This window comes from Neoarius graeffei, chromosome 9 (genome assembly GCF_027579695.1).
Source record: "Neoarius graeffei isolate fNeoGra1 chromosome 9, fNeoGra1.pri, whole genome shotgun sequence".
Taxonomy (NCBI): Eukaryota; Metazoa; Chordata; class Actinopteri; order Siluriformes; family Ariidae; genus Neoarius; species Neoarius graeffei.
In genome coordinates this window covers 27,875,308-27,892,738 of record NC_083577.1, presented here as the reverse complement: position 1 = coordinate 27,892,738, position 17,431 = coordinate 27,875,308, and the positions used below count along the sequence as shown (strand labels likewise).

Here is a 17,431-nt window from a genome sequence, read left to right as displayed (position 1 = left end):
CTGTTAAGTGGCCCATGTCGACGTTTTAGTCTTTTGCGGTTCGCTAGAGCATATAAGGTTTATCATTTACTTATGAGGACTGTACTAATTTGGAGACCGGCACAGTCTAAGAATGGTCCCGTCTAAAATTAGCAGAAAAAAAAAATATCCATACTTTTAAAAGACGTCTCTGCCAGTTTTCGAGCGTTTGGATCCGAGCCTTTGGTTCTCCAGGTTATTTTTGAGAGGAAAATTTCTTGGAAGATGAAGCGTAACCTTGTGGATGATGACAGAAAACTGGCTTTATAACATCTGGACTATAATCTAAGCACAGACCGTTTTTTTTTTTTTTTTTGTGAAAAGGACAATGACCAGAAGCGCACTGAAAAGAATGATAAAAAGAACAGGAGGACATAGAAAACGTGAGCAACAATTTTACACACTGCCACGATATCCAGTCATCCAGAACTGATAAAAACAAAACACGTTGCTTAGGAGCTCCATGATTTAAAATCAGAGAACACTAGTGTGACTTGTCACTCAGATAGGCCAAAGGAACAGATTATCTGTTTCTCCCAAATTAAACAGGAGATAGCCAGAAAAGAAGAAAAAAATCTGAGTATGGAATGATGAGAGCAGATGTTTTGTAATCTCCCATATTACCAGACACCGCCTGGAAGCCCCGCCTATTTTTTTCAGCCAAAAACGGTCAAAAACAGCACTTTAGGTGGATATACACCACTTTGAGTGGATATACCTGTACAGTGGTGCTTGAAAGTTTGTGAACCCTTTCGAATTTTCTATATTTCTGCATAAATATGACCTAAAACAGGCGGCACGGTGGTGTAGTGGTTAGCGCTGTCGCCTCACAGCAAGAAGGTCCTGGGTTCGAGCCCCGGGGCCGGCGAGGGCCTTTCTGTGCGGAGTTTGCATGTTCTCCCCGTGTCCGCGTGGGTTTCCTCCGGGTGCTCCAGTTTCCCGCACAGTCCAAAGACATGCAGGTTAGGTTAACTGGTGACTCTAAATTGACCGTAGGTGTGAATGTGAGTGTGAATGGTTGTCTGTGTCTATGTGTCAGCCCTGTGATGACCTGGCGACTTGTCCAGGGTGTACCCCGCCTTTCGCCCGTAGTCAGCTGGGATAGGCTCCAGCTTGCCTGCGACCCTGTAGAACAGGATAAAGCGGCTAGAAATAATGAGATGAGATGAGATGACCTAAAACATCATCAGATTTTCACACAAGTCCTATAAGTAGATAAAGAGAACCCAGTTAAACAAATGAGACAAAAATATTATACTTGGTCATTTATTTATTGAGGAAAATGATCCAATATTATCTGGTGTGACCCCCTTGTGCAGCAATAACTGCAACTAAACGTTTGCGGTAACTGTTGATCAGTCCTGCACACCGGCTTGGAGGAATTTTAGCCCGTTCCTCCGTACAGAACAGCTTCAACTCTGGGATGTTGGTGGGTTTCCTCACATGAACTGCTCGCTTCAGGTCCTTCCACAACATTTCCATTGGATTAAGGTCAGGACTTTGACTTGGCCATTCCAAAACATTCACTTTATTCTTCTTTAACCATTCTTTGGTAGAACGACTTGTATGCTTAGGGTCGTTGTCTTGCTGCATGACCCACCTTCTCTTGAGATTCAGTTCATGGACAGATGTCCTGACATTTTCCTTTAGAATTCGCTGGTATAAATCAGAATTCATTGTTCCATCAATGATGGCGAGCCGTCCTGGCCCAGATGCAGCAAAACAGGCCCAAACCATGATACTACCACCACCATGCTTCACAGATGGGATAAGGTTCTTATGCTGGAATGCAGTGTTTTCCTTTCTCCAAACATAACGCTTCTCATTTAAACACAAAAGTTCTATTTTGGTCTCATCCGTCTACAAAACATTTTTCCAATAACCTTCTGGCTTGTCCACGTGATCTTTAGCAAACTGCAGAGGAGCAGCAATGTTCTTTTTGGAGAGCAGTGGCTTTCTCCTTGCAACCCTGCCATGCACACCATTGTTGTTCAGTGTTCTCCTGATGGTGGACTCATGAACATTAACATTAGCCAATGTGAGAGAGGCCTTCAGTTGCTTAGAAGTTACCCTGGGGTCCTTTGTGACCTCGCTGACTATTACACGCCTTGCTCTTGGAGTGATCTTTGTTGGTCGACCACTCCTGGGGAGGGTAACAATGGTCTTGAATTTCCTCCATTTGTGCACAACCAGTCTGACTGTGGATTGGTGGAGTCCAAACTCTTTAGAGATGGTTTTGTAACCTTTTCCAGCCTGTGTAGAAAATGGTCACAATACAGAAAAACAAACACCGATCAGCCATAACATTGTGGTCACTGACAGGTGAAGTGAATAATACTGATTATCTTATTACAGTGGCACCTGTCAAGTGGTGGGATATATTCGGCAGCAAGAGAACAGTCAGTTCTTGAAGTTGATGTGTTGATATGAAGCAGGAAAAATGGGCAAGTGTAAGGATCTGAGCGACTTTGACAAGGGCCAAATTGTGATGGATAGATGACTGGGTCTGAACGTCTCCGAAATGGCACATCTTGTGGGGTGTTCCTGGTATGCAGTGGTTAGAACCGAACAAAAGTGGCCCAAGGAAGGACAACCGGTGAACCACTGACGGGGTCATGGGTGTCGAAGACACTGATTCGCATGGGGCATGAAGGCGAGCCCAATCCTACAAAAGAGCTACTGTAGCACAAACTGCTGAAAAAGTTTATCCTGACACCTTTCTGCGTTTGATTGGTGTATAAATAAGTAGGTGTGTCCAAACCTTTGACTGGTACGATATATCAATTTTATTATTCCAGTTTAGTGCACAGTTTCATCTAAAAAGCCACCATCCAGCCGCATTTTCATGGTTGCCACTGCCAGCCAGCAGTTCCCGACTACCCAGCTGGGAATATTATTACATGTTCCTGTACTCTCCTTAATCCTGAAATGGCAGAAATGTTTGTCTCCCTGGGGTCCCCCCCCCAAATATATATAAGGCTATCGGTTCTTGACAATTAAATAATTTATTGCGAATTTTCTAAACTTGCGAATAAAAAGTGTGGAAAAATCTATATCACACAATCCAGTAGGTGGTGGTTGTTGTTATTATTATTATTCTATCCAGAATTTGTCTGTGAAATCCTGTTCCAAGCAAATAGAACATGGTGCGGTCGGAGCACCAGAGTTCTGCCAGCCAGACTGCTTAAAGTGTATGTAATGCCTTAAAATCAATACATATCATTAGCAACAACCCAAATGAATTAATAAAGCAGGGGGGAAAATAATATTAATTATTTGTTATTATCAAGCACAAAACTATCGATAAACCGCCGCTTCCGGATCCCGGAAAAAGGCAGCCTTGCCTCAGGGCTAATCTCGCGTGACGTCACACGTGGAACCCCGGTTATCTGGGTCATTTCGGTTCATCTGACTCCGTGCTTGTTTACTCACCGAGATTGGATACTGTTGTTGGAATCTTCGAAAAATAACGATGTGAAAGCGCCGAGTCGTGTTTAGACGTTCAAATCCATATACAACAGGACGTTCAGTTCACGAATTTCCAAGAAATGACACAAAAGTGACAGAAGTGACAGATTTCGTGTCACCTACTAATAATAAATCTGATTCATTAAGTGTTCATCACCACCAGAACGACCACATGGGAATTACTGGAGCAAAAAAGAAACCCACTGATTTAATAGATGACATTTGATCTGACATTTGGACAGTTCATCGATTCCCCTATTATCTCACACACACACACACACAGTGCACCAGACGCAGTATTATGAGCAGCATTTATACGCTCGCGACATCCGATCTTATCGTATCTGATGCACTTTAACAGGAAGAAAAATGCATGCTCGCAATCATTATTAATTATTAACTGAAACGTGTTAAAAACTCTCAGACTGCAGTATAGGGTCATTCCATGCCAAATCAACAAATATCTGACAAATTTATGCTCGACCATCTCAGATTTCAATGAAATTTGGAGCGCTCAGAGATACTATTAAAAGAAGTTAATCCCCAAAACTTGAGCTTCCTATCTCCAACGGTTTCAGAGATACAGGCATTTGAATTTTTCGATTTTTTTTGCATTTTGCTCAAAACATACATATTTCAAAGTGTAATATAATCTTTATTATGCAAGATAGAAACCTAAAATTTTGCACAGAGAGACTCAATGTCTTGTACTACAAGCTTCAACTTAGAATTTCAATGGTCATTGTATATTAGATGGTGATTTTAACAAGGAAATTAAAAAGCCAAATTTGCATTTTTTGCATTTTTAATTCATTCTGGAAGCTTGCCTGTGGCAGTAATGCTTAAACTAAGAATGTTATTCAAATCTACACAGAAATATCTACCAATTTCAGTTTTACCAAGTCTCCACTATTCCTAGTTTGTCTGTAATAGGGTTTTGAAATTCGCCGATTTCTAAAACATGCCATTTTCAGTCGCAAGAAATCCAATGTGGGATAGCAGTTAGGAACTTGTAAATTTTTTTTTTCAGTAATCCCCAAGACCCATATTTTATATTTCCAAATTTTTGTTCTGTGTCTCTCAAGTATTTTTAAACTACAGGGGTTTAAAAAATCCATTTTTCACCAAATTCAAATTTTTGATATATTTTCATATAACTGATATTTGAGGGTTAATAAATGCTTCAATAAGGCTCAAGTAGGTTAGGAGACATGTTTCTTCCTCAATTTTAAATAAAATTTCAATTAATGCTCAGTATTAATTATTTGTAAATTGATTTTAATCTAAGACTGTGTAACATTAGCAATCAATGACCAGCTATTGTGTACCAGTCAACAGCCAGTCTTATCAATATCAACACAGCACAATAGGTGACCTTTGATACCAGAACAGGTGGCTCATATCTTATAGTTTTAGAGTCTGTAAACTGCATACTTGTTCAGATAACATTATATTGCTTGGATTATATTAAATACATTGTAATACAGAGCACTGAGAAAATTTACCAATGTTATTAACTGAATGTGTTTCTTTGCAAGGATTGGATATTTTGAATAGTTGACTAGAGAATTTAATTGTAGTTGCTTTCAATTTGAGATCAGTATAAATGAGTTTGTTCTTAGACATCTAGAAATGGCTGAACTTCCTCCCTGTTCTATAGGAATTGGACTAAAGAAAGATTCTGACTGCCATAAACTAACATACAACAGAAATTGTAAGTTAAATACACTCTCTCAGAGTGCCTTTCATATGGATCACAACAACTTTTCTGTAGCTCTTCATGTTTCATCAGAAACAGTTTCTCATGATGCAGACATACTGTGTCTGTGCTTGAAATGTTCTCAAGTTCAGTTCTCTGTTTAATTAATGAAATTTGCTCCAAACTATACTGAGAGAGTGTATTTAACTTACAATTTCTGTTGTATGTTAGTTTATGGCAGTCAGAATCTTTCTTTAGTCCAATTCCTATAGAACAGGGAGGAAGTTCAGCCATTTCTAGATGTCTAAGAACAAACTCATTTATACTGATCTCAAATTGAAAGCAACTACAATTAAATTCCCTAGTCAACTATTCAAAATATCCAATCCTTGCAAAGAAACACATTCAGTTAATAACATTGGTAAATTTTCTCAGTGCTCTGTATTACAATGTATTTAATATAATCCAAGCAAAATAATGTTATCTGAACAAGTATGCAGTTTACAGACTCTAAAACTATAAGATATGAGCCACCTGTTCTGGTATCAAAGGTCACCTATTGTGCTGTGTTGATATTGATAAGGCTGGCTGTTGACTGGTACACAATAGCTGGTCATTGATTGCTAATGTTACACAGTCTTAGATTAAAATCAATTTACAAATAATTAATACTGAGCATTAATTTAAATTTTATTTAAAATTGAGGAAGAAACATGTCTCCTAACCTACTTGAGCCTTATTGAAGCATTTATTAACCCTCAAATATCAGTTATATGAAACTATATCAAAAATTCGAATTTGGTGAAAATGGATTTTTTAAACCCCTGTAGTTTAAAAATACTTGAGAGACACAGAACAAAAATTTGGAAATATAGAATATGGGTCTTGGGGATTACTGAAAAATTTTTACAAGTTCCTAACTGCTATCCCACATTGGATTTCTTGCTACTGAAAATGGCATGTTTTAGAAATCGGCGAATTTCAAAACCCTATTACAGACAAACTAGGAATAGTGGAGACTTGGTAAAACTGAAATTGGTAGATATTTCTGTGTAGATTTGAATAACATTCTTAGTTTAAGCATTACTGCCACAGGCAAGCTTCCAGAATGAGTTAAAAATGCAAAAAATGCAAATTTGTCTTTTTAATTTCCTTGTTAAAATCACCATCTAATATACAATGACCATTGAAATTCTAAGGTGAAGCTTGTAGTACAAGACATTGAGTCTCTCTGTGCAAAATTTTAGGTTTCTATCTTGCATAATAAAGATTATATTGCACTTTGAAATATGTATGCTTTGAGCAAAAAAAAAAAATTCGAAAAATTCAAATGCCTGTATCTCTGAAACTATTGGTGATAGGAAGTGCAAGTAGTGGGGATTAACTTCTTTTAACAGTATCTCTGAGCGCTCCAAATTTCATTGAAATCTGAGATGGTCGAGCATAACCTCTTGTTGATTTGGCATGGAATGACCCTATTGCAAGACTCGAATTGTTTTTAGTTTTGTTCAAGAAAACATGATGAAGGGTAACCACTGTGTTCTGTACATCTCTATCTATCTATCTATCTATCTATCTATCTATCTATCTATCTATCTATCTTGCACGCGCTACAGTGTACAGTGGTGCTTAAAAGTTTGTGAACCTTTAGAATTTTCTATATTTCTGCATAAATATGACCTAAAACATCATCAGATTTTCACACAAGTCCTAAAAGTAGATAAAGAGAACCCAGTTAAACAAATGAAACAAAAATATTATACTTGGTCATTTATTTATTGAGGAAAATGATCCAGTATTACATATCTGTGAGTGGCAAAAGTATGTGAACCTCTAGGATTAGCAGTTAATTTGAAGGTGAAATTAGAGTCAGGTAAGCAACTGAAGGCCTCTCTCACATTGGCTAATGTTAATGTTCATGAGTCCACCATCAGGAGAACACTGAACAACAATGGTGTGCATGGCAGGGTTGCAAGGAGAAAGCCACTGCTCTCCAAAAAGAACATTGGTGCTCGTCTGCAGTTTGCCAAAGATCACGTGGACAAGCCAGAAGGCTGTTGGAAAACTGTTTTGTGGACGGATGAGACCAAAATAGAACTTTTTGGTTTAAATGAGAAGCGTTATGTTTGGAGAAAGGAAAACACTGCATTCCAGCATAAGAACCTTATCCCATCTGTGAAACATGGTGGTGGTAGTATCATGGTTTGGGCCTGTTTTGCTGCATCTGGGCCAGGACGGCTTGCCATCATTGATGGAACAATGAATTCTGAATTATACCAGCGAATTCTAAATGAAAATGTCAGGACATCTGTCCATGAACTGAATCTCAAGAGAAGGTGGGTCATGCAGCAAGACAACGACCCTAAGCACACAAGTCGTTCTACCAAAGAATGGTTAAAGAAGAATAAAGTGAATGTTTTGGAATGGCCAAGTCAAAGTCCTGACCTTAATCCAATGGAAATGTTGTGGAAGGACCTGAAGCGAGCAGTTCATGTGAGGAAACCCACCAACATCCCAGAGTTGAAGCTGTTCTGTACGGAGGAACGGGCTAAAATTCCTCCAAGCCGGTGTGCAGGACTGATCAACAGTTACCGCAAACGTTTAGTTGCAGTTATTGCTGCACAAGGGGGTCACACCAGATACTGAAAGCAAAGGTTCACATACTTTTGCCACTCACAGATATGTAATACTGGATCATTTCCCTCAATAAATAAATGACTGAGTATAATATTTTTGTCTCATTTGTTTAACTGGGTTCTCTTTATCTACTTTTAGGACTTGTGTGAAAATCTGATGATGTTTTAGGTTCTATTTATGCAGAAATATAGAAAATTCTAAAGGGTTCACAAACTTTCAAGCACCACTGTAAGACTCGTGAACTGAGTGAACTGGCAGTTTCTCATCTTGCCGGCTCGAAAGGATAACCATTCACTCTGCAATATCCTTGATAATCTTCTGCTCCTTCATCCGACATATAAGAAGCCCAGTCACTATCAGGATTCTCTCCAAAACGTGATTCCATATCAACACTGCTGCTGCGCACGGGAACGAAACTGATACCTGGATCTTCGTTACAGGTGTGACGTCACGCGCCCGTTCGGGATCTTCCGGATGAGTCTCGGTAGATTCCGTGAAAATCAGCTGATCTTATTGATTTTCCATCAATTCATGGCCTTTTGGATTGGCTATGGTTCGAAAAAAAACACATAATGATTGTTGCTTTGTCCAAGGAAAGGATTGTGGTTTCGAGGCGTTAACTTGCTTCAGCCTGGTGTGCTTGATGTGAATTTCTCCAGTCTTAATGTTGCTTGGTGAAGGTGATGCCCCGACACTCCAGAACACCAAATTATCGCATCGAAAGTGAGCAGTTTTTGACTGTGGGTCGAGACTCAGCTGCGCTATGAGCTAACCAGGAATGCGCAAAGCGAAGAAGGGCTTCCACCCCACAAAAGTCAGTCGTTTGTGTGTACCTCAAAGAGAAGCTGGTTTTTACACGCCTGGCTTTATAGTTCGCGTCGTTTTGAAGTAGATGAGATCTCCAGCAATTGGAACGCTCCTTTCTATGTATTGCAAACATATTGTGGGCCACTGTGCTAAATCGGTTAGTAGTTAGTCATCCCGCGCCGTCGCCCTCCACCACAAAGTTTTTGGCGCAACGAAGGCACTACTTAGAGGATCCATTTCAGTCAGGCCAAAATAATGAACTTTCTTCCTTTGGGAAATGACTGCTGAAGGCATGGCACTGACTACTAGAGATTATCTGAGAAACTAGGACTGTGTTTTGCCTGCCATGGTCCAAGGTTTCTGCGGTATTCATTTGTAGCTCGTGGGCAAGAGAGGAATTAAAGGCTCCGAAAGTAAAAAGTTGCGCCAGAAGCTCATCTGCATGAATCGGAGCGTGCAAGCCAACGAAATAAAAAGACGACGCGTAACGCCATTGTTTATTATGATTTGTTCGATGCGACGAGCATGCTCCTATCGATGTCGTTCATTGCGCTCACTTCAAGCCTCATTCTTCAGCGCGGAGTCTCAGGCTCGTGGCTGCTCCTTCAGTTCTGCTCTGCTGCAAAAAATAATAACGCGTCAGTACAAGACGGGAGGGAATCTTTGCTCTCAAATAGCTAATTGGCTGAAGGCCATTGCACAACCTGCAATTAGGCCTCCCGGTGCAACGAAGCAGCGTATAGGCAGTCTGAGGGAAGTCGGGAATGTCTCTGCTGTGTTTTATAGACGTCTGTTGGCACACAATGACACAAAAAGCCTGACTTGTTTTGTACTAGCTTGTAATAATCACGTACAGCGGACGTCACTCAAACTCCTACCTGGTTTTATTTTCGTCTTTGGGAAAGGGCACCGTGACAGATTTCCTTGTGTAAGGGGGAAAAAAAAAAAAGAACTGACGCATGTTTATTTGTAAAGCAGACAACGTTTTTGTGTCGCACATTAATGACTCGGTTCTTGGTCGGAACAAAAGGACACACACGAGGACTTTTTTAATGACCTCGTGACTGCGAGATGTCATTCCTGCTTTCCAGCAACGAAACGGCTGTATTTATGTCATGGTTTCTTTCTTTTCTAGATTTCTGCCTGAACACAAGCTCCTGCTCAGACAAGCCCAGCCTCAGCGTAATATCAGCTCACAAGATTCCAGAAAGTATCCTGAAACAGCAGCAGCGAGGTAAACGACCTAATACTCACACATGTGGATCGTAAACTGCGTCTCTGTAATATATTTTATTCCATCCACATTCACTGGACACGAGCAGTCGCACGCTACTCTCCTCGAGCGGCGGCTACAATTATCGACAGTCCATAATTATCGACACCTTTTCAGATTTGCCAATAAAAAACAATTTTACCAAGGTGAGTTTCAGTGACAGCACTTATTAATCAACCGGAAGACCCGCCTCTCGTCCTTTGAGCTTGTCGTCGTTACCTGAGATGGAATTTTTTTAGCAATTTTTCGGAAAATCCGGACGTTATCGTCCATGGGGGAAAGATCATGGACATGTTTATACTGATCAAATTCACTGATATTTTATGATCGAAACCTATTTTATTTCTTCCTCTTTCACGTCGCCATTTTGTATCTCAACGCGCGTTTGAGAAGTCACGTGAGGTGTCGATAATAGCGATCGCTTTCACCGGCGTCCACCATTATCGACACGCTGTGGAATTAAGGGACATTTACAGTACCGTTCAAAAGTTTGGGGTCACTTTGAAATGTCCTTATTTTTGAAAGAAAAGCACTGTTCTTTTCAATGAAGATCACTTTAAACTAATCAGAAATCCACTCTATACATTGCTAATGTGCTAAATGACTATTCTAGCTGCAAATGTCTGGTTTTTGGTGCAATATCTCCATAGGTGTATAGAGGCCCATTTCCAGCAACTCTCACTCCAGTGTTCTAATGGTACAATGTGTTTGCTCATTGCCTCAGAAGGCTAATGGATGATTAGAAAACCCTTGTACAATCATGTTAGCACAGCTGAAAACAGTTGAGCTCTTTAGAGAAGCTATAAAACTGACCTTCCTTTGAGCAGATTGAGTTTCTGGAGCATCACATTTGTGGGGTCGATTAAATGCTCAAAATGGCCAGAAAAATGTCTTGACTATATTTTCTATTCATTTTACAACTTATGGTGGGAAATAAAAGTGTGACTTTTCATGGAAAACACAAAATTGTCTGGGTGACCCCAAACTTTTGAACGGTAGTGTACAACTGTTATGGATCGGGCTTTGTGTAACGTTGTTGAAGTAGATGAAGTACTTAAAAAAAAAAATAAAAGTGCTGTGATTTATATATTTTTTTTCTGATTGATAACAGAATGGAATGTTTATAGAGTATTCGGAATCCGATTGCAATAAATAGAATTAGAGCAGAATTAAATTCCAAGCATATAAAAAATTACATGTTTGGAATATTCAGATTTTTCTATCCCATTCGGAAAATATATATGAGTGATTCCACGCTTATGGGTACTGAAATGGGGACATGAACTTATTCACCTAAAACCATTTCTTTTTTTACCATCAGGTCACAAAACATGTAATCTTTAATGAATGATATGTTAAAAGATAACTTTAATTTTCTGAGATGTAATAAAAACACATTTATATGCCAAAGTCAAGCCTATGAGTTCCAAAATGATGTCTGTTCCATTACTTCTGTTACGATTGTCCATCTCGCGTCTGTTACAAATTAATGACAATCTAGCTATAGACCATGTTAATCTTATTGAAAGAATGTGTATGTTTATTCTACTACACATGTTTATTAATTATATTTGCTAAAACATCACCTTCCTATGTTTCAAAAAGTAATTCTACATTGTTAAAATTGAGAATATATATGTCCACAACACTTCTGTTACGTTCTGACTTTGGCATATAAATATGTTTTTATTACAGCTCAGAAAATTAAAGTTATCTTTTAACATATCATTCATTAAAGATTACATGTTTTGTGACCTGATGGTAAAAAAAGAAACGGTTTTAGGTGAATAAGTTCATGTCCCCATTTCAGTACCCATAAGCGTGGAATCACTCATATATATATATATTTTTTGCAGCTTGTTGTAAATATCTACCACATATTACAATATCAGGGGACGTTTTATATTTTGTTTCGAGGAATGACATGCGACCTTTGACCTGGAGTTTCACGCGGTTACAGTATCAATCGCCTGTTGGCATTTATTGGTAAACGACAAAACTAGAAATGAATACAAACAACAACGAATGATTAACAAAATGCGATCTACGAAAATACTTGAAAGTGGAACAAAAAGATTTTCTGACTCAGGTTAAACATTATCAGTTTATTTGTTTACAAACATTAGAATTACTTCCTCATTTATGGAAACACCGACATCCGATATATTTATATAAAATATATGTTGTACTAAATATAAGTCTGTGTACAACAAATTTTAAATAAAAACTATGTTTTGTTAACTTAATACCACATACCGATTTTTTTTTTTTTTTAATAAATAATCATCTGGATGTCGATAACTGTGGACAAAGGTGTTGATAATTGTAGAACGGTGTCATGTGATCTGAAACGCCAAGTAATCATGAATCAACTTTTTTTTTCCCCCCCCAGTGGAAGTTTGAGTAATTATTCATGCACGATTTACACATTGAAATTACACATCTTTTCTACTTTCGCAACGGCCAAAAGATCGTTAAGGTGTCGATAATTGTAGCCGCCGCTCTACTAGGATATCAGCTCATGTACCGTGAGTAGAGAAAAACAAAATGGCGGAGCGCGTCGCTGATAGCCTGGGAAATCCCACGCTGCTTTGCACAATCGTTCCGATCTGAAAAGACAGCATGGAAACTATGGTCTAAAGGCTCGCCTGAGTTAGGGAGCCAATCAGAGAGTGGGGAGGGGTGGAAAGACGGTGACGCGTACTACTCGACAAACGGAAGCTTGTAGTTTATTTGGGTCTGTTTACGGATCACATTTAACATGGCGGCGAGCGATACGAACCAAACTTTCGATCGAGCTTTAGACACTGTTCTGAATAGTTTAGAGCGAAAGTTTGTTTAAAAAAAAAAGAACAGCTTTTGGCGTTACAGTCTATTTTTGTTTTGCCTTCTCTTTCCTTTTCTTCTCTTCTTCGCCTCTTCGTCGCTCTAACTACGTCACCGGGTACAACTGCCATGATTGGCCATGGACTACGTATACGCCAAATGATAGACATTCGCAACGTCAAATAAACGGCCGTTGACAATCGTAAACCACACCTCCCCTACGAGAAATTCAATAGGCGGATTCCAGACCATATTTCACTTGTGATATGGTCTGGTGTTAACCAGACTACGTCGCTGAAGCAACCGAGGACGAAATAAAACTCTATTCGAAAACAAAACCCCCCAAATAAAGCAACAAATTACAGAATGAAAGTATTTAATGGTATGAACATATCTTTTTTTTTTCAATAATTATTATTATTATTTTTATTATTTTTATTATATAATTTTTGGCGGCATGGTGGTGTAGTGGTTAGCGCTGTCGCCTCACAGCAAGAAGGTCTGGGTTCGAGCCCCGGGGCCGGCGAGGGCCTTTCTGTGTGGAGTTTGCATGTTCTCCCCGTGTCCGCGTGGGTTTCCTCCGGGTGCTCCGGTTTCCCCCACAGTCCAAAGACATGCAGGTTAGGTTAACTGGTGACTCTAAATTGAGCGTAGGTGTGAATGTGAGTGCGAATGGTTGTCTGTGTCTATGTGTCAACCCTGTGATGACCTGGCGACTTGTCCAGGGTGTACCCCGCCTTTCGCCCGTAGTCAGCTGGGATAGGCTCCAGCTTGCCTGCGACCCTGTAGAACAGGATAAAGCGGCTAGAGATAATGAGATGAGAATGAATTTTTCACAAATTGCGTGCTGTCATTTCGTTGGTTTGTTTACGGGAATTATTTTATCGGACGTTTTGTATGGCAATTTGGGGGGAAAAAAAGCTCCGTTTCTGGGCAATTCCATGTAAATGTCAACCTCACCATGCAAAATTAAAGCAACATGTAATACATCAAAACCACTCCCAGAGATCTCACCTAGGCCTGTATTTTACAGATGTGAATAAGTTGAACCAATTTGTAACCAACCTAATATGTCACTGTCAGTCTTTCTTTCTTATAATGTAAACCCCAAGCTAAAATCAACTTTGATCATGTACAATTCTATATTATTGCCACAAGCCACAGAAATGTATGCTAAAATCCACAAAACAGCAAAACAATAGCCATCCTAAATATTATTTAAGAACTTTGATAGTTTTAGCTGATATTTAGAGAGTTTCTCAAAGGGTTATGGTGGTTAAATTGCTGATTTTCTAAACATACGCCATGTCTATTTCAGACGCGTCACATCCATAACGGAATTTCGTCACATCCATAACGCTGACTTTTCCTTCCGAAACTCTGCATGAAATACAAAATATTTTAAACAAAGATTTTTTTTAATATTCACCTTGGACCCCTCTATCAAACGGATATCTCCATTTCGACATTAGGTTTACGATTTCACAGAGTTTGATAAAAATGTACAGTCACCCAAGAAAAGTGATACTTTTTCTGTCACATCCATAACGCATCTTTTATTGGCGTTTTCTGGCATGCCCTAGATGTACTATGGGAATTGTTCTTGTTCTATCACTTCTCCAGTATGGTACAGCCTTAAAATATGCAACACCTGTTTAAATACTGGGAGACAATAAAACATGCACTGGGTCATTTGTTGCCATTTTGAGTTCAAGTGTCACGTCCGTAACGCTGGAATTGCTCTTCTCAAAGCCCAGTGAATATGGATCGAATAAAACAGTTATTCCACTCAATCTCGTCATACACGGTTTATAGCCGACTCGTACGACTCATGTACGACTCGATTTCGTGGAATAACCGTTAAATATAGAATGTTTTTTATAAAGTGCGCTACGTTTATGCTGGCTGTGGTCGAAGAACATTCTACAACTCGACGATGCTTTTATTCCTGCTCGGTATTCATGTGCTGAACCTCACCAGCTCTACAACGTCTCGGACTGAGAAGGAACAAAGAAGCGAGTCTGATGCAGAAGAGCTGGAGCATCGATTAGTGTCCAAGTGGAGCTCTGATCCAGAAAGAGGAATGCCGCGGCCCCTGCACATCGTCTGGCCCCATCGTTGGTAGGTGTTTGGATATTCTTGTCCAACTCGACATTTGCGGTTCACTTCAGTTCGCAGTTGGCCCGACGTGCAAAACAAAATGCCTTAAAAAAAAAAATCCTCCATGTCATCCATCTTTCCAACTGTAACAAAGTTTTGTATATTATGTGAATCATTATTTCACACTGGACTGTGCTTAACCTCCGAGGGGAAACGCGGTGCAAAGTGCAAACGGCAAATGTTTCTCACGGTAGATTTGAACGCAAGGCCGACTCCAACCGTTCGGCATCTCGAAACGTTCGCCGTGCTTCCAAACAGAAACCGTTCGTTCAGGCTGTTGGATTCGTTCAGCGTGTTATGTTTGACAGCGAGGCAGGGGCATGGAACACGGACAGCCCACATGTTTTCAGTGCAACATGAAGAAATCATTTTGGTGCAACAAAGAAGGACCATTGAGTCCATTCTAGGCGTATAATCTTAAATCCGTTCTGCTCAGATCTTTTAGTGCACGGCAGTTTTATTTCACATTTCACTCCAGGGAGAGGAGAAGAGGAAGAAAGGAGGGAAGGGGAAAAAAAAAAAACCTCCAGCGAGTGACCGGAGCGGGTGAGACACATCGATTGTTTGAGAGTCGTTCTAAGGCAGGAGTAAGGGCCGGAGCCGGAGCCCACTGCGATGCCACGTCCTCTCGAGGACAATGTGGAAATGCGCTGCCACTGAGCTGCGTTCGCAGAAAGAGCATGACAAGGGAGGGATGAGAAAATATTTCTCTGCCCACAGGACCGCTCTGCGGCTTTTTCTGAAGCTTAAATGTCTTCCACTCCCCATATTTTAGAGCTTCTCTTGGCATTAATGGAAACCGAATGGGAGCATCGTATCTCTGCCTCATCTGCTCAGCCTGCAGAGCGGGGAGAGAAAAAGGTTTTCGAGCTACATTTTTCTCCCATGACTCTGCTCTCATCTCTTGGCGGGGACAGTGTGTTTCCTGAAAAAAAAAAAAAAACGCTCGTAAATCAGGTTAACGGGCGAAAAAAAAAAAAAAGTCAAGACCACCAGTGCAGAAGTTTCTACGCTGGCACCGAGGTTTAGCCGTGTTTGTTTGCATTGGGCCTCTGCGTCTCACCTACTCCTGTATTAGTAATGAAAGCTGGCCGTTTTGTAATCTCCCGGAAAAAAAAAAAAACAAAACTGAGCAAAACAGAGACGGATTAAGGACTTGCAACATGCGCGTTTCATAAACGCTGGAGCCCGGCCGAGTTAAATTAGGGTTTACGCAGGGCCAGAGCAACTGGTTCGAAAAAGGGGAGGTTTGGATTATCTGTATGATTTAAGCCGTGACACAGCGTGTACTCTTTCACCCTTCTCCTTTCCACTAAGCTTCATTCCCCCGCGTCTCATCACTCGCTTACAGATCGTTAATCTGTTTGTGGCCTGGTTAGGCGTTCATCCCGGGCTGGATTACAGCGCTGTCTAATTGCAGGCGCTGCCTACGACCAATCAGATCAGAGATCTGCGCGTGCAGGTGTTGACGCAACGACAGCTGAAAGGAATCCAGCGTTAGGAAGGGACGAGTGATCATGTCAGGCTCAACCTTCAAATTCTCTTCGCGGTAATGTAATAGGGACTTTCTTCATGGAGTGGACTTCAGTGGCGACTATGGCTACGTTCACACTGCAGGCTGAAGTGACTCAAATCCGATCTTTTCGCCCATATGTGACCTGTATCCGATCTTTTATTGACAATATGAACGACACAGATCCGATTTTTTCAAATCTGACCCAGGCCGTTTGGATATGTGGTGCTAATTCCGATTCCTATCCGCTCTTTTCATATGCGACTTCAGTCTGAACCGCCAGGTCGCGTTCATCCGACTTACACGTCATCAACAAGCCACAAACGTCACTATTCTGCGCTGAAGTAGGCGGCGGGTCTCTCAAAAAAGTTACAACAACATGGCGTATAATCACGGGCGCAGATAGAGGGTGGGACTCGTCCCACCCAGATTTAAATTCACCTCGTTCGGTCCCCCCTACTTATAGGGAGGAAAAAACGTCTATGCTGTCTTTCTTTGCATAAGGCAAACCTCACGGAAAAATCAAAAGACTAATTACCATTCGGTTTATTGAGGTGCACAGCAGTGTGTACATAGTTGCAACAACTCACATAAAACAAAGACTGATTTTCGGTTGGTTGAGCTGCGCAGACTGCACAGGTTGCGAGCTCGAGCTTGGTTGCTATGGTTACTAACAACAAGTTTGACAGGCATATCGGGGTTGGGGTTGGTTTGCTGGCAGCTTTGTCCCCCCCCCAGTTTTTTGTCCCCCCCCCCCGTTCAAAAAACGTATCTGCGCCCCTGCGCATGACATCAATGCGAGGGACGCTTCGGGCTGTGAAGGTTCTGAATCTTCTCAATGGAAGGACGCAGAGGTTAGGGAGCTGATTTCCATTTGGGGGGATACAGCTATTCAGGCTAGATTGGATGGGTCATACCGCAACCGGGCGGTTTTACTTCCGTAAACACTGGCCATGCTCACTGCGTGTGACGTCGTCGTATCCTGCAATGCGCATGCGGAACACTTTTAGGTCGCTTTTCGTTCATACTG

At 40.7% G+C, this 17,431-nt stretch overlaps 1 protein-coding gene across 13 annotated transcripts in view; it reads left to right on the top strand.

Moving 5' to 3' along the window:
* Nucleotides 1-17,431, top strand: part of gtdc1 (glycosyltransferase-like domain containing 1) — a 197,051-nt gene that overhangs the window by 158,877 nt on the left and 20,743 nt on the right. For 10 of the 13 annotated variants that reach the window (XR_009655337.1, XM_060929243.1, XM_060929252.1 and 7 more), the window contains 2 exons: nucleotides 9,765-9,863; nucleotides 14,709-14,849. The exons of 1 other annotated variant lie outside the window; for it this stretch is intronic. Coding sequence is in view for 11 of the 12 variants with exons in the window: in XM_060929243.1 (XP_060785226.1) it covers nucleotides 9,765-9,863; nucleotides 14,709-14,849 (240 nt within the window). In the remaining variant the exon portion in view is untranslated. The remainder of the gene's footprint in view (nucleotides 1-9,764; nucleotides 9,864-14,708; nucleotides 14,850-17,431) is intronic. 2 more of the 13 variants (XM_060929253.1, XM_060929246.1) reach the window with 1 other exon arrangement.